Below are 25,661 nucleotides of genomic sequence, written 5' to 3'. Positions count from 1 at the left end.
GTCTGGCCATTGCCGCTTCAGGGGAGAGTATTTTCGTTGTCTGAATTGGGACAGGGCATCACTGAGTTCTACAACATGAAATGCAAAGGCTGCAAAGACTGTCCATTCTGCCCTCCGCCACCATGGGGAAGTGGTTCAGAGGGGAATGAGTTTGGCCCAGGTCAGCCAGGCAAGCAGTGGGAGAGTTAGTTAGGATGAGAACAGGCTCCCAGGACAATGCTCCTTCCTGCCTACCCAGCCTGAACCCAAACTGCAAAATATCAGGAACCCTGAAAGTGAAGGAGACGTGATTTATGACATGTCAGTGTCACATAATTTTTTAAAATGATGCTTTAGGATATAACATTGGTTTTGACATACCTTTAAAAATATTAATTTTAATGGGTATCTCAGAGGCCTTTCATGACATAGACCACAGGTATTACCCTGGGCTGGAGCAGCTGTCCGGCAGCTCTCAGCATGCAGTCATGCAAAATCCTAAATAACACTGCCAGTCTCTATGTGGTGTTTCACAGAGGATGACCTTGGACCTTTAGCAACATCCTTGCCATGTATCTTTGGAAATTCTGGTCCTGAGGTGTTTGTCTTGGTAAATATAAGCTCTGGTCACCATCAAAATAAAATGTTCCAGGGACATTTTCTGGAAAGTAAGGGAACCCATCATCTGATATTGAAAATTAAAAGGGAAGTCACAGCGGAAATGCCCTTGGCTTCTGACTCTTGTTAGTGTGTGAGGGTTTCTCCAAAGGTGGGTACCAACTGTATTCCCTGCCCCATTCTGACATTGTGACCAGTGGCATGCGTTGGTGAGGCGGTGGTGGTAAGTTGTCACAGAGCAGAAGGATACATCAGAGCTGGACGTGCCCATGCTGGAGGGTCCTCACTAGGGCCCAGTGGCTTCCTTAGTGGCAGCCTCCCCTTCATTTTGTATCGAGCTAGATGTGCTTAAGTTGACTTGATCGCTAAGGCCTCTAGTGACACTGTCGTAGGATGGTGGGAAAGATGTGGCAGAGGCAGTTTCAGATTTGTCTGGGAGCACACAGTTTTCATCTGCCGCGAATGCAACAAAGCCTTCATCTGGGAGTGGCACAGCCTCCTCCTCAGCCCTGGGCACAGGCGGGGGATTGGCGATCGTCATGGAGCGGTGCAGCACGTAGCTGCGATAGGCCTTTTGGATGACAGTGGCTGAAATGTCTTCTTGCTTCCACCGGAGGGTGGTTGCTATTGGTTCATAGGATGCTTTTGAAAGATTAGTTGCCATAAATTTCTCCTCCATATTTGCCTTCAGAGAATCCAACTCCCCAGATTCTCCCAGAACATTCTTGGTGAAGGTAAACAGGATGTCCAAACAGTGGATCTTATCTCCAGGGACCAAGGGCAAGTCCATCTGGATTAATATATTCCCATTGGGTTTTGGGATCCGCAGGGGGCCAGAGAGCGTGTCTGCAAAGTCTGAGAGGGCAGAGAAGGTAATGAACTGGGTGGCCTCCGGGTCGAACTTTTCCCAAGTCTCGTAGAACATGTCAAAGTCATCCTCGCTCAGGGGCTCCGTACTCTCCTTCGTGGCCACATTGAAGTTTTCCAGAATCACCGCAATGTACATGTTGACCACGATGAGGAAGGAGATGATGATGTAGGTGGTGAAGAAGAGGATGCCCACGATGGGGTTCCCACAGTCCCCTCTAGTGCCGTTGCTGTTGGGCAGGTTGGGGTCGCAGTAGGGAGGCCCCGTGTTGAGGATGGGGCTGAGGAGCCCGTCCCAGCCTGCCGACGTGGTGATCTGGAAGAGGCAGAGCATGCTGTTGGCGAAGGTCTGGAAGTTGAACATGTCATCAATGCCAGCCTCCCACTTGACGTAGGCGAAGTTGGCCATGCCGAAGATGGAGTAGATGAACATGACCAGGAAGAGCAGCAGCCCAATATTGAAGAGGGCGGGCAGGGACATCATGAGCGCGAAGAGCAGCGTGCGGATGCCCTTGGCCCCGCGGATCAGCCTGAGGATGCGGCCGATCCGGGCCAGGCGGATGACTCGGAAAAGCGTTGGGGAGAATAGATTTCCAAGTGATGTAAGAATTGCAGAAAACACCAGGCCTTTAAAAGTGAGGGGAAATGATCTAATTAGTACTTCCAACCATGAGCCCTGACAAAGTTGACTGGATCACACCCCCTCTTCTCTGCCTGGTATGGACCTCCAAGTGAGCACCCATATTCAGGGACTCTGGACCCTCTGAGCCTGGCACAGTGGATGGCATAAAGTAGGGGCTCAGTAAGTGTCCATTGCATAAATCCTGTCTCCCTCGAGTAAGTCTCACCTTTCCCACCATGTTCTTATCTTTCCCTCCATCCAGATACATTCTTAGTCAACCTACGTGGTCAAAACCCAATTTCTGCAGCCTAGTTCAGCTGAAAGTGATTGCACCCTGTTCCACATGCTCACAGTCCATTGTCTGTTTCCGTCTGTAACATAGACCCGGCTCTTTCCTGAGAATTCAGCCTTTGGGTCATGCCTTTACTTCCACCCTGGTCCTGTGCTCTGTGAAGGCTGGGACCCACTGTGATTCATCTCCCTATCTCCTACTGCGAAGACTGACTCAGTTCCTGGCACATGGGCCTGTGGATAATTGTACAGAGCCTAGTATTAATTATAAGGGGCCTGAGGACTTGGGCACCTTGCTGACAGCTAAAACAGAATGGTTTTGAATGGCCAGCTGTCTGCATAATAGATTTTATTTGTTTCTTTCATTTCCAGCTGTGTTTGAACTCTGTGTTAGGGCCTAGAGATGGGCTAGTTTAAGGTCATTTATAGCCCCCTAACCCGAACTATGAACAAGAGTGTGTATATCTCCCTATGTGATATCTAACTTGAAGATTTGTGAAACTTGGTCTTGGGGACCTGTGGAGGCCTGTTAAGACCACCAAAGATTAGGCAAGGCCTTTAGGTCAAACAGGATTCAAAACCTCTCGGGAGAAATGGTGAGGGGTACGATAGAAGCTCTCTCTCCTTGCCAGGGTGCCCTTGATTCCATTCTCCTACTCGCCTTTTGTCCTATGAATATGGGTGGTCACAGTATTGTGTTGGAAGGAGGAAGGAAATGGAGGAGAATTGGGATAATTATAATTTTGTATTATGAAATCTTTATGAAAGCCCCTCTCTTAAAGTCCAGTTTAACTGGGGCATTTTCCCATAGTGTGAGATACATATGTGTTTTTATAATCTACTAAGATTCTGCCAGCCAACTAGCCTACCTTTACAAGGGAGAATGAGTCTTCATACTTGTAACAATTAGACAATCAATACATGTCTTACAGGTGGAAAGGAAGAAGGGGAGAGGGAGGGAGAGTGGAAGAATGGCTAGTGGGTTCTTGCACTTGTTTTCGAGCTGTCGTTATGAGTGATTTCTGTCCAGTGACGGGTGTTTCTGTGTAGGTCATAGGAACTGGTAGTTAAGGTGTCCCCATAATAGAATGGAGTACTCTGAGTATATTTTATTTCTATAGTACTGATATGGGAAGTCACATAAGCAAGCTCCCTTCTCTAATATAAAATTAAAAATGGCCTTTAGAGTCTCTCACTTTGGAAGGCAAACAAACAAACAAAACAAACCTCCCCCACCCCGCCCCTGGAAAACCCAGCAGCAATAGGAAAATAAAACAAAACAAAAATAAATTTAAACTCCCCAAACAAACACAACCCAAGGCTGTGTTTCAGCACCAGGATAGAGAGATTAAGTGCTGCTTTTGTTGTATTCAGATGCTATTAGCTCTTGATAGCAAATCAATGGAAAATAAAATCTACAGCTATGCCCTGACATGAAAAGTAAGGAGGTCATGATATAATAGGTCAGGATATATTTACAAAGCAAAGTAAACCTGGTGTGCTGGGATTTGGCCTTTATAGGATCCAACTTTGGCTAAACCACACGAAGGCCAGGGACGGTATCTTGGTCTTTGGTAGGAGGCTGTTAGTTTATTAAAAAGAATATTAGCATGGTCTAAATTCAGCTCCACCCTTTACAAACTATATGACCTTGCATAACTTTCTTAATCTCTGAGGCTCCATATTAAATGTATAAAATAAGTATAGTAACACTCCTTCCCAGGGCTGCTGTGGAGATCCGTGGATCCCAGCCCAGTGCTCAGAACTCAGCAAACACTCAATTATGGTGGCTCCAATCCCCATTTTAACCTCTGACTCCATTCATTTTCTCTGAACACCGTTGGCCCCCAAATACTGAGCCTGTCATTCAACAACACCCAGACTAGGTCATAATAGCATTGATCTCTTGGCATTGGTCCCTTGACTTTACTGTCACTCATATTCCCTAAGTGGACAGTTATACAGAGATTTAATTCCAGACCCTTGACTTAAGAATCTCCTTTGAACAATCTCCTCCTGGTCTTTCCTCACTCTTCTGGCAACCACCTCCTTTTCCAGAAAGTATTTTATGACTCACCTCACACCACAGCACCCACTCTCTGCTTTGAAGGCCATAAAGATAAGACCCATTGGAAACTTCATCATCTTAGGTTTTCTTGTGCGTGATTGTTCCCTATCGGCTCCCAAATTTCTGGCGATGGCTGCACACACAGTAGGTGCCTGAATACCCTTCACGGCAGCATGGAGAAGGCTAGTGGAACCTCTGCATTTCACTGAGAGGCCCGGGGCATTTTAAATCTGCTGCTCTTGCAAAGCAGCAAATACTGGGCTCCTCTAACATACAACGTAGGTTTTTAAAAGTTTGTTAGCTGTCCCCTTGGTTTTGAAAGAGCAGCCAAAACAAGACCAAGTAGAGGCTGGGTGTCCCCACCACATGCGATGCCCACTTACTTCCAATGGAAAGGACCACGACAATTAAGTCAAATACATTCCAGCCATTGGTGAAGTAGTAATGCCTCAAGGCGAACATCTTCATGACACACTCGCCAATGAAGACGGCCACAAAGAACTGGTTGATTTTGTTTAGGATTTTTGTCTTTTCTTCACTCTGCTCATCAGTCTCCACCATCATGGTGATCATGTTGAGGCAGATGAGGACCATGATGATGATGTCGAAAGTCTGCCTTGTCACGATGTCAAAGACAAAGCCCTGGTACTTGTTCTGAGAAAACAAGAGATGGTACATCAGGCCTTTTAGCAACATAAACCAGGCATCTGGAGAGGCTGTGTTCTTCACAGATGGGTTTTTAAAGTCTGTCTCTTTTGTCTCCCTCACACTCCACATCCCAACAGAAGCAGAATCCTAACCCTCCAAAATCTCACTCTTAGTTGTTTCTACCTCATTGCCTCTCCTGGCCCCACGAAGTCACTAGGCACTTTGTCCTTGTCCACGCTCTTCCCTCCACTTGCAGTGCCCCTCCAGTCCTTTCTCTGGGCCACCTAAATCCCCATAGCCTTGAAGCTGCTGCATATCACAGGAAGATAAGCTCAGTGCTTTGTGATGACCTAGAGGGGTGGTATAGGGAGGATGGGAGGGAGGCTCAAGATGGAGGGGATATGGGGATATATGCATACATATAGCTGATTCATTTTGTGCAGATGTCTAAGCAGGTCTTGGTTGTTTGCATTCTTGGAGAGAGGCAGAGTGGTCTGGACAACCAAGAGATCATTTTTAGGGGGCTATTTTTATGGTGTTTAAAAAATTTTTCCTGGTGTGGCCCTCTAGACTTTCCTGTGCTGTTAACATCTTACTGGTCTGTGAGCTCTTGATTCCAATCTCATCCTCCACCCTCACCTTCTCAGACACTTCTGAGCTCTGTGGAACTCACCTGCCTTGATCTGCAAACTTCTCCTCCTACTCAGTGGCTGCTCACTCTCCTCATGCCATGGACCCTAGGGCTGGGGGCAGAGCTGAGGTCCCTCTTGTTCCCCATTGTCACTCCCAGACCTTTGCTCCTCCTGTGTCTTGTAAAACCCTTCCTCCTCTGATGCCTGTGTCTTCAAGTTAGCCTTCCTTTGCCCCCTCTTCATCGCTACCACTTACTGACCTCCTGGTCCCTCTGCTTCATTACTGATGAGTGAGACTCTTGGCCACACTTGGCCACTCTTGGCTATTAGCTCTCGGTTCCTTACCTAAATCTCTAATGACCTAGTTTTTCCTAACTTAGAGAAAAATCTTCCTGAATCTCACATCTCTCTCCAGCTACCAGCCTACTTCTCTCTTCACTTCACAGTTAAATTTCTTGAAGGAGTTGTGTGCAATCACTGTTTCCCATTCACGCCTCAGCCTCCAACATAGCTTTTGTTCCCATCCTGCCATTGAAATGGTGCTTGTTAAGATCACTCGTAACGTCCAACATACTGGTTTGGCATCGCTTACCGCCCCCTCTGCCTTGAAACTCTCTTTTCTTGGTTCCCAGAGGGCTTACTTCCCTGGTTCTCTTCTTGCCTTTCTGTCTGCTCTTTTTAGAGTCTTCTTTACTCAACCTTTAGATATTAGAGTTCCTCAAGGCTTAGTCCTATGTACCCTTTGCTCTTCACGCCATTCTTTCTCCCTTGGCAATTTCTCCAGCCTGTGAATTAATATGTGTGTGATTTTTACTAATTGTTTTCCTGTCTCACTGAACTGTCATCTCTGTGAGGGCAGGAACATCTCTCACTGCCCTATCCCCAGGGTCTGCATAGTATCTGGAATGCAACAGATGATCAATAGGCAGATGAATGAATGGATGACAGAACGGACAGCTCTGAATTACACACACTTCAAACAGAATTATAAAGCCACTCCACTAGGTTGATTACATTTAATTCTGTACAAAAGGCACTTCCTGAATGTGTACTGTGTACAGGGCTCTGCGTGAGCGGCTGTGAGGGAGAAAGGAACCTGTCATGAGTCTCACCAGGGAGCTCCCAGGAGCCACAAAGGGGAGAAGGGCTGTGACAGGGCTGGTTCCTGCTTTCTGCTTCATGGTGGGGATGGGTTGCTACCCTGCAGGGTTTGAGCAAAGAATCAGGGTGGGTCTGGCTCCAGGTATAGCTGCTGGCTTATGTCTTTTCTGGGATGCTGAGCCACTAATAGCTTTCATTTCATCACTGAAAATGGCAAAAAAAAAAAAAAAAAAAAAAAGAGGCCCATTCATGACTTCTAACTAAACAGAGCAGGCAACATTACTAAGTTCTGGGCATCAAGTTTGCCCTGGATATTCAGCTGCTGGGGAGTGGAGCGGCTCTCTAGCTGCTCTTGGCTTAGCTTGTGGGCAGGGATCACTTCTTTGCAACCCTCGGGGCTCTCAGAGATGATGAAGTGGGTGACTGATGATGCGATATTCTGGAGCCTATTATTTTCCTATAAAGTGGAGTATGTGAAACCTGATTTTAGTGATTTCTATAGTAGGGAACATTATAGAATAAAATTTCCCAGTCTTGTGGAAGCCTTAGGCTCTGCTATGGATGAAGCATAAGATTTAGAACTTGGGATTCACGTGTGGCAAGGAGTAGTATGTACATGCCTGTGTTGGAGGTCCCTATGTCATCCGAGGCTGGCCCTGCCATGAACTGGCACCCATGCACCTGTGGAGCAGAGTCCTGTGCCAATGCTCAGCTTACCTGACCAGCTCAACCTGTTGGGACCCCTCAGGGAAGAAGATGGCCTTTCCAGTGCCAATAATCTAGTGAGGAGGAAACTGGAGCTGGGAAGGTGAGTCTTAGGTGGGAGTGGGCATTTCTCTTATTGCTTGGACTTTGTGGAGGGCAGATGATCAGGCTGGTCCCACTGTGGGGTGGGTGCCAAGACGTTGCCTGCCATATGGATGCTGGCCAGGAGCTAGGATGGGCCAAGGCTCGTGGGCCCTGGAGAGCAGCCAGATGCAATTGCCGCCTGGGCCCTGATCTGCTAGTTTCCCTTTTGGTATCCCTAAACCTCAAAGTCTTGTTTAAATGTTCCAGCCTTGCCTCAGCTATGCTAAAGGGAACAAAGGAAATAATGTTTGCTGTGCCTGGACCAGAATATTAAGGAGAGAGCCATGTTCCTCCACTAAAGCTATTATAGTGTGGATAGTTAGTTAGTTAGTAATATACACCCCCTCCCACTCAAAGGGATGGCTAATGTCAGGAACACAGCTGGGCTATGAGGTCTCACTTTGCTTATCCGTATGGAAGACCTCCTCCAGGGCCAACCTTGGAGGACCTTGGGGATGGCTTGATTAGGAGACGTGATGATTTTGTTGTAGGTCTTCCTGCCCAACCACTGACTTCCACTCCTACTGCAGTGCCTGGAATTTCAGCATTAGGTTCCTACCTTTATATTAAGATAGTGTCCTTTCCAGGGTCCCTTTTGGAAATGCAGCTCACCCTGTCCCAAGGAAATTGTCTTCCTTGAGAGGAGGAAGCTGGAGGTGGCCTGTGGGATTGGCTGATGAGAGGGGAGAAGCTGAGATGTTATAGAGAGATGGAGTAAGTATGTAGGGAAGGGTACCCAAAACTGTCATGATTTTGCCAAGGGTTGACCCCAGCACAGAACACCTTGGTGTCTGTTCAAATGTGGATTCAACATCAGTCCAGCCACCAGAAAAGGTCAGCAGGGACATAACTGCTCGCTTCTCATTAGGTCTTAGGATCCTTCTCCCGTAACCCCTGCTTGACTCTGATTGGCTGGGCTCAGCCTTTCACCTACATCTTCTAATTTTGAGCCTGTTCCTGCCCACTGGACATTGGAGGGATACTCCCTGAGCCTTAGGGACTCTCCCTCAGGCTAACTCAACCCCAGTTATCTTGATCTTATGAGGTATTTGGAAGGACACCTCTGCCCCTACAGAGGTCTGAACATCTTATCACTCCCCGTTGTAACACTTCTTATCAGAATGGAGAATAGTAATACATTTGTGACCACTGTTTCCAAGTAAAGCATGTGAAAGGTCATAGCATTTTCTTCTCCTCCTGTAAATGTTTTTAAGACTTTGTGCTCATGAAGTTTTTAGTATCTTATGCAAACCCCATGCCTTGATTTAGAAATTATAATGTCTTGGCCAACAGAATGTATGTCTCCCTGATTCATTTAGGGAAAGGCCTGTACCTTTGCTGAAGGTCCTTAGGTTTTGCCCTTGTGTGGGGAAGGGCTAATGGGACTGTGCCATGGATCTTTTTGAATAAAGGAATCACAGGGGAGTATGCCTCTAAGTTTTGGTCAGTCTTTAAACACTAGAGTAGGATAATTTTTGGTTCCTATTGTGTCACCTGACCATGACCATGACTGGGCCCAGGATCCCAGGGTGGTTGGGTTTGGCTATTTCCTCTCTGTCTTCCTGTAGGCATGGGGTAGAATGTGGGGTGAGGCTGGCAATCCGTTGCAACCTACATCAAAATGCATAACCACAAATGTTTCATCTCAGGGCTCTAACCATCCTTACTATCATTTAGCCTAATCTGTTCCTGATCTGGTGCTGGAAACTTAAGCCTGTTGGGCAACTCAAGTACTTCCCTAAACAGGTCTATCTGGAAACCTGCAGGAGTATGTTCACTCCAGAAGATCAGAGTTGCTTCTTGCAGACTTTTCTTCCTTGGGCCTGGGAACTCTCATTACCTCATCCTCAAAATCAACCCAGATCTCCTCCTCCACAGAGAGCATTGGCCAGACGCCTACCAGCACAGGCATGGGCTGTCAGGTTGGATTTCCAGACACTTTCTGCTAGAGAGGCGAGCTCTGGGGCTCACCAGGGGCCGTGGGATGGGCTTCTGGGGCTTCTTGGAGCCCAATTTCTTCATGGCATTGTAGTACTTCTTCTGCTCCTCTGTCATAAAGATGTCCTGGCCCCCTAAGTGCAGAGAGATAGGATAACACACACCACTGTTATTGCCCCCAGATGGCAGCCTTCAGTCCTTTCTGGGCCCAGACCCCAGACAGGGGTGAAGCCTGCAATCAGGGGGCAAAGGTCGGTGTTGGTGCTAAAAGCCAAGATTGGGCTCCTGGTCAGGCATGGGGGCTGTGACTAGTGTTGCTTCAGTCACGAGGCCCGGGGATCGACGGTAAGTCTAAGACTCATCACTACCACAGAAACGCCTAAGCCCCACTTATCTTTTTTTTCTGTTGGTTGAAGTTGTCAATGATGACCCCAACGAAGAGATTGAGTGTGAAGAAGCTGCCAAAAATGATGAAGATGATGAAGTACAAGTACATGTACACGTTGTCCTCCCACTTGGGCTGCATGTTCACCTGTGAGCAGACAAGTGGGGGCATGGGGACGAGGGGGCATCTTAGCTTGTGTTTACCCCAAAGAACCCTGAGACAAGGACCTGGCTGCAGGTGGCTTATTTGCGAGGTGATCCCAGGAAGCAGAAGTGAGAGAGGGGGAGGCAGGAACAGGATAAAGGCAGCACCACTACCATGGGCAACAGGCACTCCATGCTCTAAGGACTGTAGAACACACTTCAGATTTGTACCTCCAAGGGACAGGGAAGTGAGAGCTTTTATCTACAGACTCCCAGAGCTTATTTGTGAGGGTTGCCCCTGTAGACTCGAAGTCCTCTGCCCTTGGGGGAAGAGCTGCTGAGCCAGCTCTGAGGCACTGAAGAAAATCAAATCTCAGACAGAATAAGAAACAAAGGATGAGAGTGAACTTAGAGGTGGGTTGAGGGGATATGGGGCAGGGCATCAGCAGTGTCTTGTGCCCCAGCAGGGAAGGGTCCTTCCCCAACAGCACCCATCTCCTCCACCTGGCTGCCGTGACAGTACCTGAAATTCCACTGTTCTAGCTAGCCACTGCCCTTGCCCCTGCCTCTGCCCAGGGAGCGCCCTCATGCACGGTCCTTTAGAGGTTATCTGATAATTTCCTCAACGGTGAACAGAGGAAGAACTTGAGAAGCCTAGGAGACTAGGTCAGCTTAAATATCCAACAGAAGGCCAGCTGGACACTGCTCCGGGGGGGATAGTGCCAGACTGCTGGGTGATCGCCTTTTCCAGTACCAAGGCCACCTTCACCCCATTTCAAATAGACTAATGTGGGCGGGAGGCACAGAGCGGGAGGCGGTAGTCACCACGGGCTGAGACTCACTTCCCGGGAATCGACAGCTGCGTACATGATGTCCATCCAGCCTTTAAAGGTTGCCTGGAAACAAGGAACAGAGGCCACTCAGTGTCTGCCCATCCATCTACATCGGCCTCTGTTTTGATTCACTTATTTGTCTGTTTTTCTCATAGAGCATTGGCCCCCCTGGAGCCAGTTCTGACATGACTCTGATTTCAGTGCCTAGCACACCATAGCTACTCAGGGACTTGTTGTTGAACGAATGCATGAACAAAGGGTGGAGTGCAGGAAGCTGTGGGTAACTGCATGACAAATGTATAAGCAATTGCATTAACACTGAATGAACAAGTGGATGAAGGCAAAGGATGAATGAATGAGTGGAAGCATGAATGTTATTGACTGTCATCATCACAAGCATTATCTATCATTACAATAGACTGGAACATAATTTATTACCCTCTAGGAGACGATCTGCAATAGAAGACTGTTCAGTCTGTGTGGCTATACCAGGTCTATTTTGTACAAGTAGTGAATTCTAAGTCATCACCTGATATAGCCCCATGGCAGGCCTATCCCTTTATTCTATTCTATTAGCCCAAATTGGTCTAATTGCACTACTGGGAGATCACACTCATTGGTAGGGCCCTCTAGCCTCATGGTGCAGTCTGTAGGAACAGGGAATAATCTCACTTCCCACTGAGTGCTACCCCTTGCAAAGTCTCCACATAGCATCTTCTGGGAGACCCCAGGCCCTCCACTTTATCGAGCAGCCAAAGGAAGAGACACGGTTGATCTCAGGACTCACCACCTGCAGAAGTGCGAGGTAGCCCATTGCAACATTATCAAAGTTGACCTTCACATTGACCCAAAAGAAGCTTCCAGTGTGGTTTTGACGTTCACAGTCAGACATGTTATTCACAGTAGTCCAAGGCACAAGAAGAAAGCCTTCACTGGTCTTGTTGATGCATTTCTGAAACTTCCCTGCGAAGAGGTTCACACCCATGATGCTGAAGATGAGCCAGAAGATGAGGCAGACGAGGAGGACGTTCATGATGGAGGGGATGGCGCCCACCAGGGCATCTACCACCACCTGGGGGGAAAGGCAGAAAGATCTGGAACCCCACCGATGCCACACCCTTCTTGCCCAATCCCAGTTCTTTCTACCCTCACTCGGGCTGCTTCATGAGCCAGTGGAAGCAAGAGAAGTGGGTTAATTAGAGCCATAATTCAGACTCAGAAGACAGAGACACTGGGCAGTGAGGATGGGTTTATACATTCTCTCTAAAGTTCATTCAGGGCAGGTTTCAGTGTCTCTCCTTAGGATTGAGGAGATGGACACACTTACAAGCACATACATACTCATTTAGGGGTGCCAGTGTGTGTTTTGTACTTGCACATACAGACTTCTAGAACTTTGCTTTATTTTATAAACTATATGTTTATAAAATACAGTTTATAGTGTCCTTTGGTCAAGAATCAGTGAAAACCCAAATCCATATTCACAAACTTGTTTATTTGTAAATTAGCAACCTGGAGATAAAATAAAATAAACATCAAAGTACTTCAATCATAAGCTTCTAGCGTTTGTAAAGATACAAGTTAATTTTAAAAGTCCACTTTTGTTTTGAAGGTACGATGTCTTCTTTGAGGCAGTGGTGGAGGAAGAAAGCAAACCTTGCTTTCTGTACCAGAAGACTTTCATAATTATGTGGAAGGGGAGGGGAGAAAATGAGCAGTCCCTCATCCCCTATAAGACAAGGGCCAGACTTGTGAGCATTCCATCCTGAGGAAGACAGTGAGGGCGAAGTGGTGGCTGAAAGCCTTGGATGAGGAGAGGGATGGATGAAAGGAGAGAATCCATAGGACCCAATGACTGTGCTGGGTTGGAGAGAAGATGCATTCCAGTGGGTGGTGACTGAGCTGCTGAGCCGCTGGTGTCACTGCATTTAAATGGAGTGTCAGAGGCAAGGCTCATTTGTCATGGAAAGATGAAGAGCTTGGGGTGTTCCGGAGATTTTGGCGATAAGGACAAAAGGCAGGGTGGGGAGATTGAGGTAAGAGATGCTTGTGACGCTGTGAAGCAGGATTGCCTCACTAAGAGCAGGAGAGAGTGAGGTCTGAGTCCTGGTAGATGTGATGTTTGAGGTGAGAAGGGAAGCGGGCTTACAGAGGGACTTGAAGGAGAACTAGGAGAGTTAGGATACTGCAGCACCACCAACGTAACAGCAGAAACTGGGGACCCCTGAGCTGACCTGTGGGGGTAGGGCCTGGAGCTCAGGGTCAGTAGTATGGAGGCCGTAAAGGGGGAATGGGTACCAAGTGCTGCAGACCAGAGTAATTAGGAGATAAGTCTTACCCGCATGCCTTCAAATCGAGACAGGGCCCGCAGTGGCCGCAGGGCACGGAGGGTCCGAAGGGCTTTGATGGATGCCATATCAGAATACTGCAGCACCTTCGCTATAAGGCTTGTCAGTGAGATCTGAGTGCAGGCAGAGAGCAAAAGCATCACCCTAGGGTTCCAGAAAGTTGACCCTGGTGGATGGAGACAGGAAATCCCTCCCACTCCCTACTCTGTCAGAGCCATCATCCTGGCTCCCACCTTATTCTGAACTCCAACGAGAGGTATAGTGAGAGTCCAATCTCTTCTCTTTCATTAAAAATTTCATTCATCATTTATCTGAACTTTTGGCCAAGAAAATCTCAGTCTCCCACATCGCCACCCCCTTGTATGTAGGTGATCAAGCTCCCAGTGTAGTAAATCAGCCTTCCCTTTCCTCTCTAGAGGCACCAGCCAGTTCCCAACAGCCTTTAAAATTTGATTGACTTTCAGAGACTTGGAGAGATGCTGGCCCTTCATGGGGGTTATGCAGAAAGTCTATCTTGAGGAATATAAAGTGAGGCTCGATTGTACGTGCTGAGAAAAGTGGGGAAGAAAGAGTCCTGGGCTGGGTGGGGTCTAGTTCCCTCTCAACCCTGATATTTTTGTGACCTTGGGTCAGTGCCTTGTTAGTGCAGGTTGTACTTTCAACCTTTGTAAAATGAGGAATCAGACTAAGAGAACTCCGAGGCCCTCACAGCTCTGCAGTTTTCCAGGAAGAGTGACTGGCATGGGGCCAGGAGATTCAGCTTTGACAGATAGCTGAGATATAATGACTGAGTTGTGAGTCCCTGTTGGTTGGTCAGTTTTACATTTTTTAAAGTGTTGGACCAAGGACTGCAAAGGCACAAACTTACATGGAAAAATGGTCACACCTTCCAGGAACTTTGAAGGTGCGAGGGAGATACCCTATGCATTGGCCTGAGCTTGCCAGAGACTGTGACCCAATCCTGGGGGACCCCCAACTGCACCACGACTGGTGGGCTGAATTCAGGCTCAGCTTATCTTGACAGCTAGGAGGGGATGTCAGAAAGGGAAGGGTTTACACTTGGGTGCTAGAGCCCCAAACAATGCCTGTTCTCTGAATGGTGGCTTATTCCACCAGGACAGAAAACTGGAATGGAAACAACCCCCTTCCTCCAACCAGGCAAGGCTCCAGACACCAGCAGGTGGCACCCAGCTGCCTGGCTAAGTGAGAGCAGGAGGTTTGGGGCCAGTTCCATGCTGGACCCTGTTCAGTCTTTTGCTCAGCCCCTGGGAAGGCTGCCTCATGTGCAAAATCTGCAGTTGGGGCAATTAGGAGCTGGGGCCTCTCCAGCAAAGCCCACCCATCCAAGCCCAGCTCCATTCCCACTGCTCAAGCCACAAGCCTCCCAACTGGTCTCTAGGCTCCCGTATTGCATCCATCCCATCCATTCTCCTCTGCAAATTTGATTATGATCATGTTTCTCTCTTACTCCCAACCTTCACTGATGCTTTATCATCTCAGGATAAGCTCCAGACTCCTTAGCCTATATTATATGGCCACAGCCTGCTTTTCCAGTCATATTTCACCCACGTATCCTACCCAAATCAAGTTGTTCCCTAAATGTACCTGTGTCTGTGCCTTTGCCCAGGGTCCTTCTTTAATTAAGATTGACCACCCCCAGTCCTTTTTGCACGTTGTTGCTCCTGCTCATTTTAAGCCTTATATCTAATGCCACCTCCTATATGAAGCCTGCCCAGCAACCCCACCCCCAGAGTGGAAGCAGGTTCATGTCTCTGTGTCCCTAAGACACTAACTATTTCCAGCAGTGCTCACCACATCCTCCCTCATCATATGTTTGTTTCTCTCTGTTGTCCCACCTGCTGGAAGAGTAAAGTATAAACTCCTGGAGATAGGGAATTTTTATTTCTTGGCTTCTATCCCCCCCAGAGCACTTCATAAAACAATCCTATATGCAGTAGTTATTGATATAAATAAGCATTTGATAAATTGAAAAAATAGAGAGAGGCATGTTGGGATGGATGGATGGAAGGAAGGAAAGAAAGAAGGAAGAAATCTTGATGGAAAGTTGAATGATGGTTGGATAGAAGAATGGACTAAATGATACAAAGATGGATATGAGAGTTGAAAGGAAGAATGGAAGAAAGAAAGCAAAGAAGAAAGATAAAATATAAAATCATGGATAGTGAATGAATGGGATGGATGAATTGGGGAAGGATGGATGGCTGGATAAATGATGGACGAATGAAAAGATAGAGAGATGGGTAGAGGAATGGAAGAGATTAGAGAATGATGGAAGGTTGACTGGATGGAAGAATGGGTGAGTGGATGGATGGATGGAAGAAAAAGGTGAGTGGACAGATGGGTGGAAGAAAGGAAGGATAGATTGATGAAGTAAAGGAAGAATAGAAAGATGGAAAATGTGTGAACAGAAGGAAAATTGGATGGAAGGTGCTTGAATGAGTGAATAGAAGGTTAGATGACTGGATAGTTCAATAGAAAGACAAGTCAAAAGATAGAAAGATAGAAGGGTTAAGGACAAATTGATAGAGGGATGGAAGGAAGGTTAGGATGAATAGATGGGCAGAAGGGAGGAGGGAAAGAAGAGTGAGAATAGTTGGATGGAAGGAGAGGACTGACAGGATAAACAGAAGAAGTAAACATGAATGGATGTTTGGAAGGAAGGAAAAAGGAAGGGTGAATGGTTGGATAGATGGAAGGAGGGATGGATGGTCAGAAGGAAGAATTAGTAGGCAGATGGATGGATGGATGAGTGGGTGACCACATCAGGGGATCAGGACTGAAACTAGTGAGACCTACTTAGGAGTGACTGCCCCTAACAAGAGTGGGTAGCTGGAATAAAATTTTCCTTTCATTTATGAATAATTATATGATATGCACAAAATTATCACCTGTGACTCAGATTGCAGGCCTCACAGCTAATTCCTGTGGTACAGTGGCCTGATGCTGCTAGCGCACTGGTATCAGGAAAGAAGAGAATTAGGTGCACAGACCTGCTGTGGAGGACCTGCCAACACAGGAGGCTGGACAGAATGTTCTGAACTGGACCCCATCCAGCTTCAGGAGGCAAGCACCAAATACAGACACATTTCCTAACACCTCTGATGTGCAGACCTTGGCACCAGTGGCTGTGGGAGTGTGGGAAGCAGAGGCAAACATAGCACGTGCCTCCCCCACCTGCAGGGACCCTCAGACGTGCAGCAGTGAACAAATAGCTCAGGCAGCCATCCTGAAATGCCAAGACTGCAAGGGCCTGGATAGATAGAGGACTGTATGGTTAAGAGGAAGAGGAGCTCTCTCCGGGCTTTGGGGGCTAGGAGAGCTCTTAGGAGATTTTCCTGAGGTTGGTCTCCTCACACCTTTGAGGAATCTCAAGTTTAATGTGTGGGAGGTACTTGGTAAATCCCCTAATGCAGGGCTAGTGGCCACAGGTTCATCTGAACACATGAGCTCCAGCCCATCACCTCTCCAAAGGGACTCTTTGCCCCTTTTAGTGCCACTGGGGAGACACCAGTGGTTTAAGCTCAGTGGTTCTCAATCCTGTCTACACATTGGACATGCCCAGGGGCTTTTACAAAATACTGATGCATGGACTCCACCCAGGACCAGTAAGACCCCAATCTCTGGGAAGAGTAGTGTTTGTTCACTCTGTTCTTAAGAGCTTCCCAAGTGATTCTAAAGTGCAGCCAGGGCTGGGGATCATTGAGTCAGTGGGAGGGCAGGTTCTCTGTGCCAGGAAGTCCTCAGCATCCCTAGGTCTAGAAGCCCTGACAGTGGATGCAAGGTCATGTGCCATCTTGCTTTGGATGTAAAATACAGAGGTAGTAAGTGGTCTTTCTGGATGGAGACCTAGGAACTGAAGACTCACCTGAGTGTCGCTGTTGTGTTGGAATCATGTACTGCCTGGATCTTACCTGGATCACAGGTATGCAGGGTTATTCTCAGACCCCTTGCTAAGACTTCTCTTTGGAGTCACCCTTGAAGGCCAGGCCTCCAAGCTTCCTTTGCGTTAGTTGCAGCCATCAGCCAGGGAAAAGGACCCCAAAGCCCACAAGTGCCCACTGAGACACTCACGTTCACGATGAGGAAGTCCAGCCAGCACCAGGCATTGGTGAAGTAACTTTTAAAGCCATAGGCCACCCATTTGAGCAGCATCTCAAACACAAAGATAAACGTGAACACCCTGTCGGTGTACTCCAGCAAGGCCTTCACCGTGGGCTTCTGGTCAAGGTAAAAATCTTCAAAGGCCTGGAAGGAAAGGAGCAAAATGGTAGGCGGCCTAGACCCACAGCACTGGGGCCCAGGGACAGGGAAGGACCCAGTCAGCCCCTGAGAGAGCTTTGGTAACCAGTTTGCCTGCATCATTTTTTTTTCTCTGCTCTGGGAGGTAGGGTGGGGTAGTGGAGGAGGCCCTGTGAGATACAAATGAGGACTTCCTCGGAGCCAACAAGGACACACAGCCCTGCTTATACTTTGCAGGGGAACTGAACACAAGTGAGAAAGGAAACCTTCTCTAATTGGATTTTGGAAGTGAACCAAAGGGACTGCTAACAGTGACTTAGTTTAAAAATAAAAGCAACAAAGGATGTTCGTGAAAGTGAAAGTAAGACTCACCAGTGAACTCTGAAAAAGAATGCTGCATTTCATTGGTAATCAAGGAAATTCAAATGAAGAGAAGATGCCATTTTTCTTTTATCAGATTGATGAAGAGGAAAGGGCATGGGTGGGAGTGGATGGTGGGGGGGAACCCCGCAGTCAGTTTGGCTGTGGGGAATCAGCTACTCTCATATACAGCTGGCCGGAGTGAAAACTGGTTCAGTTTTTGGGACCCCAACTTGGTAATATGACTCAAAGCTTTTAGAAATCCAGCAATTCTGCCTTCAAGAATGTATCCTAAGGACACTAGATGTTGTTGGTGTCCCACCTAGATCCTGCTTAAGGAGCCAGTATGACCATCCCCAGCTGCTGTGAACGTTGGTTGCTAAAGGCTGGTGAATGCCCCTGTTGCCTGAGGACACATCCCTGGGCTGAAGGGAAGTGCCTCCGCCTTAGGAGACTATATCACCCCTCTGGGGGCAGCCGCAGCCAGTGTCTGACCATCCCCTTGCCTCAAGGTGGGACTGTCTCGTGAGGCCCTTTATGCTTCAGAGTTCCTGTGGGATCAGGCTGAGGCTGGGCTTCATGGGAACCCATGTCTTTTCCCAGCTCCATTCCCTGTTCTGTCCTACTTCCTTCACATGCTCCAGCTCAAAGCACACCCTCCACAAACTGCACAAGAATTCCTGCTTCTGGTTCTACTTCTAAAGCTAGACCTAAGACGGGAAACAAGCCAACGTTTCCAAAGGAGTGCGCATAGGATATTCAATGCTTATTAGGAGTGAGCTTGGGGGTTAGTTACATTGCAGCCATTTAATGAGGTAGGAGGACCATATTACTGAGAAAATTTACTGAGAAATTACAGAATGCAAAAATGTGGTTTCCGTTTTGTAATATTTATGTGTTACATGCATAAGAAAGATGGGAAGGAAATGCACCAAAATGTTTTCAAAAAGTGAGATTCTCTTTGAGTGATAGGAAAATGGGTGATATTTTTTCTTTGCATTTCCCCATAATTTCCAAGTATTTTTTTTTCCCTTTACTTTGTCAGATAAAAACTCATGTTATTTCTTTTTTAAACGTACTCAAAGTAAAAGCATAAGGAAGACTAAATTTGGTGCCAGCCAGTTCAGTCCCTTGGGGAAGGAGCTGGAGAGGGGAGGGAGAACACTGGGGTGGGGCCAGCAGCTGGTTAAGGATGTGAGCTCCCTGCCGGGAGGGGAGGGCAGGGGAGCAGCAGGGGTGTGTGGAGAAGGGGAGTAGAGGGCCAAGGGAAGGAGGTGATGAAGAAAGCACTTAGTCCTCATCAAATGATTGAGGTTATCATTTGCAGGATAGAGGAAGGGCAGGTGTGGAGAATGCACTGCCCAGCCTCCCTTTGCCCCGCAGTGTGGCCTCTGCACTCAGGACTGTGCTGAGACTGCTATTCTAGGGGGGCCGTCACCACCCTGTGCCAGGGCAGTGGGCACCATCAGACGCTGCCACCCCCCCTCCAAGATGGCAGCCCAGCCTGCTCTGTGAGACTCCTCTCCCTCAGCTTTGTGCCCTTGCTGGCCTAGCTTTCCTTCCACCTCTCAGATCAAACTTTCTCACCTACCTTTGCTCCTCCCTAAGGCTGAGACAACACCCTGAGCAGTTTGGGCTCCCTTCCTGGGAAATATGGCATTTAAGTGGGTGCCCAGATGGTCAGCAGATTGTTTTCAGGGAGTAAATGGCACACAGGGAGCAAAAGGCAAGTGGAAACACTGGAAACCGTGAATCAAGAGAGTGGGATGCTAGTCCTCCCTTTAACTAATGAGCTGGGAGCCTGGGCAGGTACCTCCGTGTCTTTAGGCTGTGACGTCCTCATCCATAAAATGTGGACAGCCAAGGATGAGTCCCTTCCTGTGTCTACGTCTACCTTGGTTCATTGGGAAAATTAGTTGAGACTGTGTAGTGAGCCTACGCCATGGTGCAGAGAGAACATCCTTCCTTGTCCTACAAAGCTCGACACCCAGCAAGGGGCTTAGGAAGTGTCTCTTAACTCAGAATCTAGAGGACTGTAAGGTCTTGTTATTCAAAGTGTGGCCTGTGGACCAGGGTCAGCATCACGTGGGAGCTTGTTGGAAATGCAAATTCTCAGGCCCCACCCCAGATCTACTGAATCAGAATGTGCATTTTAACAAGTTCCCCGGGTGATTAAATTTTGAGAAGTGCCGTTGTAATGATTTGCCATGCACTTTGAGTGAGTGACAGCAGTACTTGCAAGCGGCTTGATAGGGCAGGGAAGGATGGTCCTTTTCGTACTGGGCCCTCAGAAAAGGGCAGTGTGTTGGGAGGTCAGAAGGTGGAAAATCAGGGGCTTTGGGATCAAATGAAGGCAAAGTTAGGTTTTCCTACTGACAAGCTGGGTAATCTTGGACAAGTCCCATAAACCCTTTGAGTGTCAGTTTTCCCAACAATAAAGTGGGATGTATACACTCACTGCTTGAAATCCAAGCAGCCAGGTGTAACAGGCCATGACACGGGCCCCTCAAGCACCTACCATGCCCTCTGCTAAGAGGAGTCCTCGTGCTGGGCTGCAGCTCGCCTTCCAGCCACACGTTGGGGACTTTCAGCCCAGGAATCAGGGGAACCCACTGCTGCAGCTCCAGGGCCTTTGGTGGTGGAGACCCCACCTGGAGGGCTTTGTGGCATGGAACCCCTACCTCCGCTTACCAGCGCTCCACTGCTGAGCAGGATCATGAAGATGATAAAGCTCTCGAACCAGCTGTGCTCCACAATGACGTAGCAGGTCTTGCGCACCTGCCAGCCCATGGCCCATGGAAACTTGGAGCTGTTCACTTTGCAGCAGGGACAGTGGCGAATGCAGCCTGTGGGGAGAGGGGACTGATGGTGAGCGATGTCCCACTAGTAAAGGAGGCATTGTTTTGACTCCAGCCCTGAAGGGAAACCACTCTGCAGGGAAACCCACTTGCCGCTATTTTGGAAAAGAATTTTTTCCTGGAATATGAGAGAAGTGGGGTCACTTTCAGGCGGTCTCTCCATCGTGCCCTTCAGGTGTCCCTCTCCACCACTGGTCTTGCACACTCTCACCTCCTCCCAAGCATCTTCCTCCCTACAGATGATAGCATAGCCCTTATCCTTATCCCACCCTTTCTGGAGCTTTGACAAGACACGGGGCCTGAGCCTGGGGGTGTCTGAGGGGCTACGCCTTGAGCCTGTGCTGAACTGGGGGGTCTCCACATGGCTGGAATGGGGCCTGGGGGCAGCCCAGCTCAGGGTCATGTGAAAGTGGAAACTCAATTAAGTGGTTTCTTTGTTTAATTATTTAGGCCACACTTACTTTCATAGCATGAACTATATGTTTATTCACTTATTGCACAGATATCTATTGAGAATATAACAGGCTTCACTGTTCTAAACATTGAGGAAAAAGAAGAGTAAGATGCAGGTTCTGCCTTTAAGGGTCACAGAGGAGATGCAGGGACACAGGTGCATCATGGCCCTCCTCTGGGTCCTTTTATGTCCCAAGTCAAGAGTTTATGGTGGTGGCTACCTTTTCCCTTTCAACCTCAAGAGGGCTGGTTTATAACTCAGTGAGGTGTTTTCGAGGGTGATGAGGAAGGCAGAGCATCTGTTTGCCATGTCTGATGTGGCATGAGATGCAGATCCCACCAGTCAGCTGCTGCGAGTCTGGCATCTGTGTTTAATGCTGGGCTCTCAAGCTTGGGAGTGAGGAGCAAGGGGCACTGCTTGCCTGTCTCCCCTAGACCCCAGGCCAGAACCCTGGACACAGAGGTGACCAGATGAGTACTTGTTGCGCTGGATTCTGGCCCTAATGAATGTCAAGTGGAGGAGGTCTGTGGCTGCCACTCTACCTTCTGTGACGCAGTCATCTGGCTCATCGAGGTCATCCGCCAGCTCAGGGATCTTCCTCAGGATCTCCCCAAGATCCAGGCAGTCCACAGTGCTGCCTTCTGAGGAGTTTGTGTCGTCCACTCCCTGCAGGGCAGAAGCCCCGGCAGTGAACCCAGCTCTCTGAGGGGCCCAGTGAATCTGCACACTGTCACCACAGGTCCGACTGGCTCAGCGCTCCGAGATGCAGAGAGAGCCCCTCAGGGCTGGACCCACCACGGCGTCCCTTCTGTCTCGGTGCCTTGCCAGCTGAGCCCCAGAACAGTCATGCTCTCTGAAGAGCCCCAGAGGTTCAGCTGTGTGAGGCTTTAAACCTCCAGGCCCCTGATGGAGGGCTGGCGATGGCCCGAGACACAGTAATTACACCCATAAAGACTCTCAGCCTTCACTGGGCTTGAATATTTAACCATGGAGCAATGCTGCAGGGGCCCTGTTGCCCTCCTGGCAGCTTCAGCCCTATAATGTCTCCAGATGAATTCAATTAGGAGCTGAAGCTGCTCTCATATTAGTAAACCTGACCGCTTGACTAATGGACCCAAATGGTGGGGTGGGTCCCCATCTGTCACCCTCCCCACCCTCCCTGCCTGGCTAGGGTCATGGACAAAATCAAAACAAAAACAAAAACAATCCCCAGCGGTAGTGTACTGAAAACACCGAGTAGAGAAAACTAGCCAGGGGAGTCCTTAGAATGCTCAGCAGAAACATGTTCTCCATGTGTAGAAGATGGCAACCCTCACCCAACTGGAACCAAGAGGCTGGTGTTCACCCAGAGCCCTCAAATCCCTTCTCATCCCACCCTCTTCTCTCACCCCGCTGGGTCAGCCTTGCCCAGAGGCACACAGCCAGTGGCTGGCACCCCTCAAGCTGATGGGCTTGATAACTTTGGGATGAATTATGTCTTCCTTATCTTTGCTTACCCGGTGCCTGTCACCATCGGCACTCAGTGGCTAGGTGTCAAGTTAACTTCTTGCATTTAATACAGTGCTATTACAGATGCTAAATCTTTAGAGATACCTCTTTCAATGTAGCTTGTTTTCTTTAAAGATTTGTAATGAAACCACCAAGTTTATTTTTACCTCTTATAAGATCTTCTTCCTGCTCAGTCTATGTAAGTCTGTCAGTACAGCACTCAGTACAGATAGCCTCTCCCCGGCACCAGTCTGCTTTTGGCCCGAGAAGACAGTGTGGACAACAGAAAGTGGGGGTGGGAGGTGGGAGATGGTCACAGGGAAGACTTCCTCACCCACAGCAACTCTGACTTTTATCTGCTGGCTCTGAAAGATACTTAACTTTCTCTGTGCACTGTCTTTTGTTTCCTTTTTTCTTGGCTGCCATTTTCTGGGCACTTACTCCATTTCAGGCAGGAGCTAAACATTTGACAAGCAGCATCTCACTGAAGCTTCAAAAGAATCCTACCAAGTAGCCATTACCACTTAGCTTCCCAGATGGAGACACGGAGGCTCAGAGAGGTTGAGGAACAGGTCCTCGGTCCCCCAGTCTATGGAACCTCATTCTTCCCGGTGAAATCATGCTGATTAGCCCACAGGTTTGGAAGGACTTTAAAAATTCCCAAGATGAGACATGAGCCTCCACAGTTGAGCGTAGTCTGGAATACCCCACGCCCAGCCCTATCCTCCAGTCCCCTCCATCCCACTGGTCATTGTCCGGCAGGCTGTTTAACCTCTCCAGGAAGCTCACATACCTACCTCTGTAGGGCCCTGAGCAGGAGCCTCGTCTTTCAACTTCTCACCTAGGTGTGGAGCCAGGTCCTCAGAGGACATTCCAGAACCTGAGCTCCTGGGTGGCAGGTGGTCCTCATATCTCCCGACTTGTTGCCGCTGCTCCTGCTAGTGAGAGAAAGCCCCAACTTGGGTACCTGTGCCCACCCTCAGCTAAGCAATTCTAACTTTGAAGAGTCATCTGCCAGAGCCAAGGACCTAACATATGCAACGAACATACATACATACAGCCAGATAGATCTGTGTGTAATATCTCGTGTCATTACTTACAAGTTGTGTGACACTAGGCAAGTTATTTAACCTCTCTTATTTTCATTTTTCCCATCTGAAAACTTGAGAAGGCAAGATCTACTTCATTTGGTTATTTTGATGACTAAATATGTTCATACTTGTGAAGCACTTCGCAAGCAGTGCTTGGCTCCATAGATGTTAGCCATGATCATTATCACTTGTCCAGGGGTCAGAGTGGTAGTGAACTTTGCCCTCTGGAGACCCCAAGAACCCCCAAAGTAATTGAAAATGACTCTGAGTGGAGACAGCATCACAGAGTTTATGTCCTTTACTCTGGGGATGGTGACGCCCTGCCCTCGGCTGTCACCCAGGCAAAGGCATGTAAAATATGGCAGCTGATAACAGCAGCTGCTGGAACACAAGAGCAGTGACAGCTGCGAGGGACGGAGGCTAGGGAAGAGCTACAGACTCAAAGCACAGCTGTCTGAGGCCACTTAGTGGCCTGGCCAGCAGTGCTCTGTCCCCGGGTCCCACAGGGACCCCTGCCTTCCAACATTGTGGAGACGTGCATGCCCTGAGTCGTTGAGAAGAGGTTAATGAGGGTTGATTTATCAGCTTAAGGTAGAAAGGAACTATGCAAAGCATTTAAAAAAATATATATATTACCCAAAAATATGCTTCAAATTCTTTGGTGCCAAAGGAACAAGTGTCATTTCCCTGTGACATCCCCTGTCGGGAAAAGCTGGATGAATGAGTCACATAATGATCAGGACTTTTTAGTCTGCTGGCGAAGATGAGACGAGACTTGCTCTTGGACAACATCCTGTTCTTAGAGCAATCTTATTAGCACCTCCTGCACAGAGACTGGGTTGGGTGGAGCAAATGGGGCAGCTATATGAAAGACAATTTCAAGCAACTCCAAGTGGCCTGGGGCTCAAGCAATGCCCCTGCTCCCTGCTTGCCTGGTGAATTCTGACCCTTTCTTCCAGGCTCTGATTAAATGTCACCTCCTCCAGAAAGCTTGGCATGGCCTGTGCTTCCTATGTGAAGGGGTCTCATGCCGGGCTTGCCTGGGGCTCTTCAAGGCTGCGCCAGCCCTGAGGTTGGAAAACCTCTTCATCAAAATTTCCCTACTGCCCCTTGTCACTCCAGCCCTAAGTCCCCACCCTGCTTCCTGTGGCTGTCCCGTGGGAGAACTCTCACCTGCCCTTGGGGGATCACTTCCTGCTGGGTGCTCTGAGCATCCTCCTCACCATCATCCTCCAAGTCATCGAGGTCAGACTCGCCCTCGGCAATGGGCACAGAGACCCATATGTTAGGATTGGTGATGAAGTCACTGTGGTCATCCCTGGGGCCTCCGGGAGCCAGGAGCCCTCCAGGGCTCCCCGCAGCCGTGTCAGCAGTAATGTGGTTCTCAGCTTTGGAGGTGGAGAGTGGGAGTTTCACCACCAGCTGGGGCTCTGCCTTGGGCCGGGGGAGCAAGAAGGGCCAGTTGAGGAAGCTGCAAAGGGCCTTCTTGATGCGCCGGCCTAACACCTGGATCCTCGCTAGGGCCACCTGCAGGTTGTTCACCTCCCCGTCGTCCTCTGGGGCTGTGAGGTTGTCGGTGCTGAAGGAGTTCAGCAGCAGGGCAATGAACAGGTTAAGCACCTGGAGAGAAGGAAAGGAAGATCACTCAATCGATGAGCTGACCCCCTCCGTGGCCCACCAGGTCAGCAGCTGGGTGGCAGGACAGGCACACTGGGGCCTCTCCCTGCCCACCCAAGATGCTTTCCTTCTTGGGGGAACAGACATTCTGACAGCAACTGAGAGGAGCCTCGGGGATGCCCCAAGCAACTTGCTTCACGTGGACAAGGCT

At 48.7% G+C, this 25,661-nt stretch overlaps 1 protein-coding gene across 1 annotated transcript in view; it reads right to left on the bottom strand.

The window, feature by feature from the left end:
• Positions 1–883: 883 nt before the first annotated feature.
• The window catches only part of SCN10A (sodium voltage-gated channel alpha subunit 10), a 75,875-nt gene continuing 51,097 nt past the window's right edge, over positions 884–25,661 (bottom strand). The window contains exons 15-26 of the mRNA XM_060023762.1: positions 25,007–25,453; positions 23,540–23,680; positions 21,797–21,920; positions 20,634–20,788; positions 17,415–17,588; positions 13,313–13,435; positions 11,762–12,046; positions 10,984–11,037; positions 10,008–10,145; positions 9,647–9,751; positions 4,829–5,099; positions 884–2,091 (exon numbers count right to left, since the gene is read on the bottom strand). Coding sequence (XP_059879745.1) covers positions 884–2,091; positions 4,829–5,099; positions 9,647–9,751; positions 10,008–10,145; positions 10,984–11,037; positions 11,762–12,046; positions 13,313–13,435; positions 17,415–17,588; positions 20,634–20,788; positions 21,797–21,920; positions 23,540–23,680; positions 25,007–25,453 — 3,225 coding nt within the window. The remainder of the gene's footprint in view (positions 2,092–4,828; positions 5,100–9,646; positions 9,752–10,007; positions 10,146–10,983; positions 11,038–11,761; positions 12,047–13,312; positions 13,436–17,414; positions 17,589–20,633; positions 20,789–21,796; positions 21,921–23,539; positions 23,681–25,006; positions 25,454–25,661) is intronic.

Source organism: Delphinus delphis, chromosome 10, assembly GCF_949987515.2.
Source record: "Delphinus delphis chromosome 10, mDelDel1.2, whole genome shotgun sequence".
Classification (NCBI taxonomy): Eukaryota; Metazoa; Chordata; class Mammalia; order Artiodactyla; family Delphinidae; genus Delphinus; species Delphinus delphis.
This window is presented reverse-complemented; position numbering and strand designations above follow the sequence as displayed.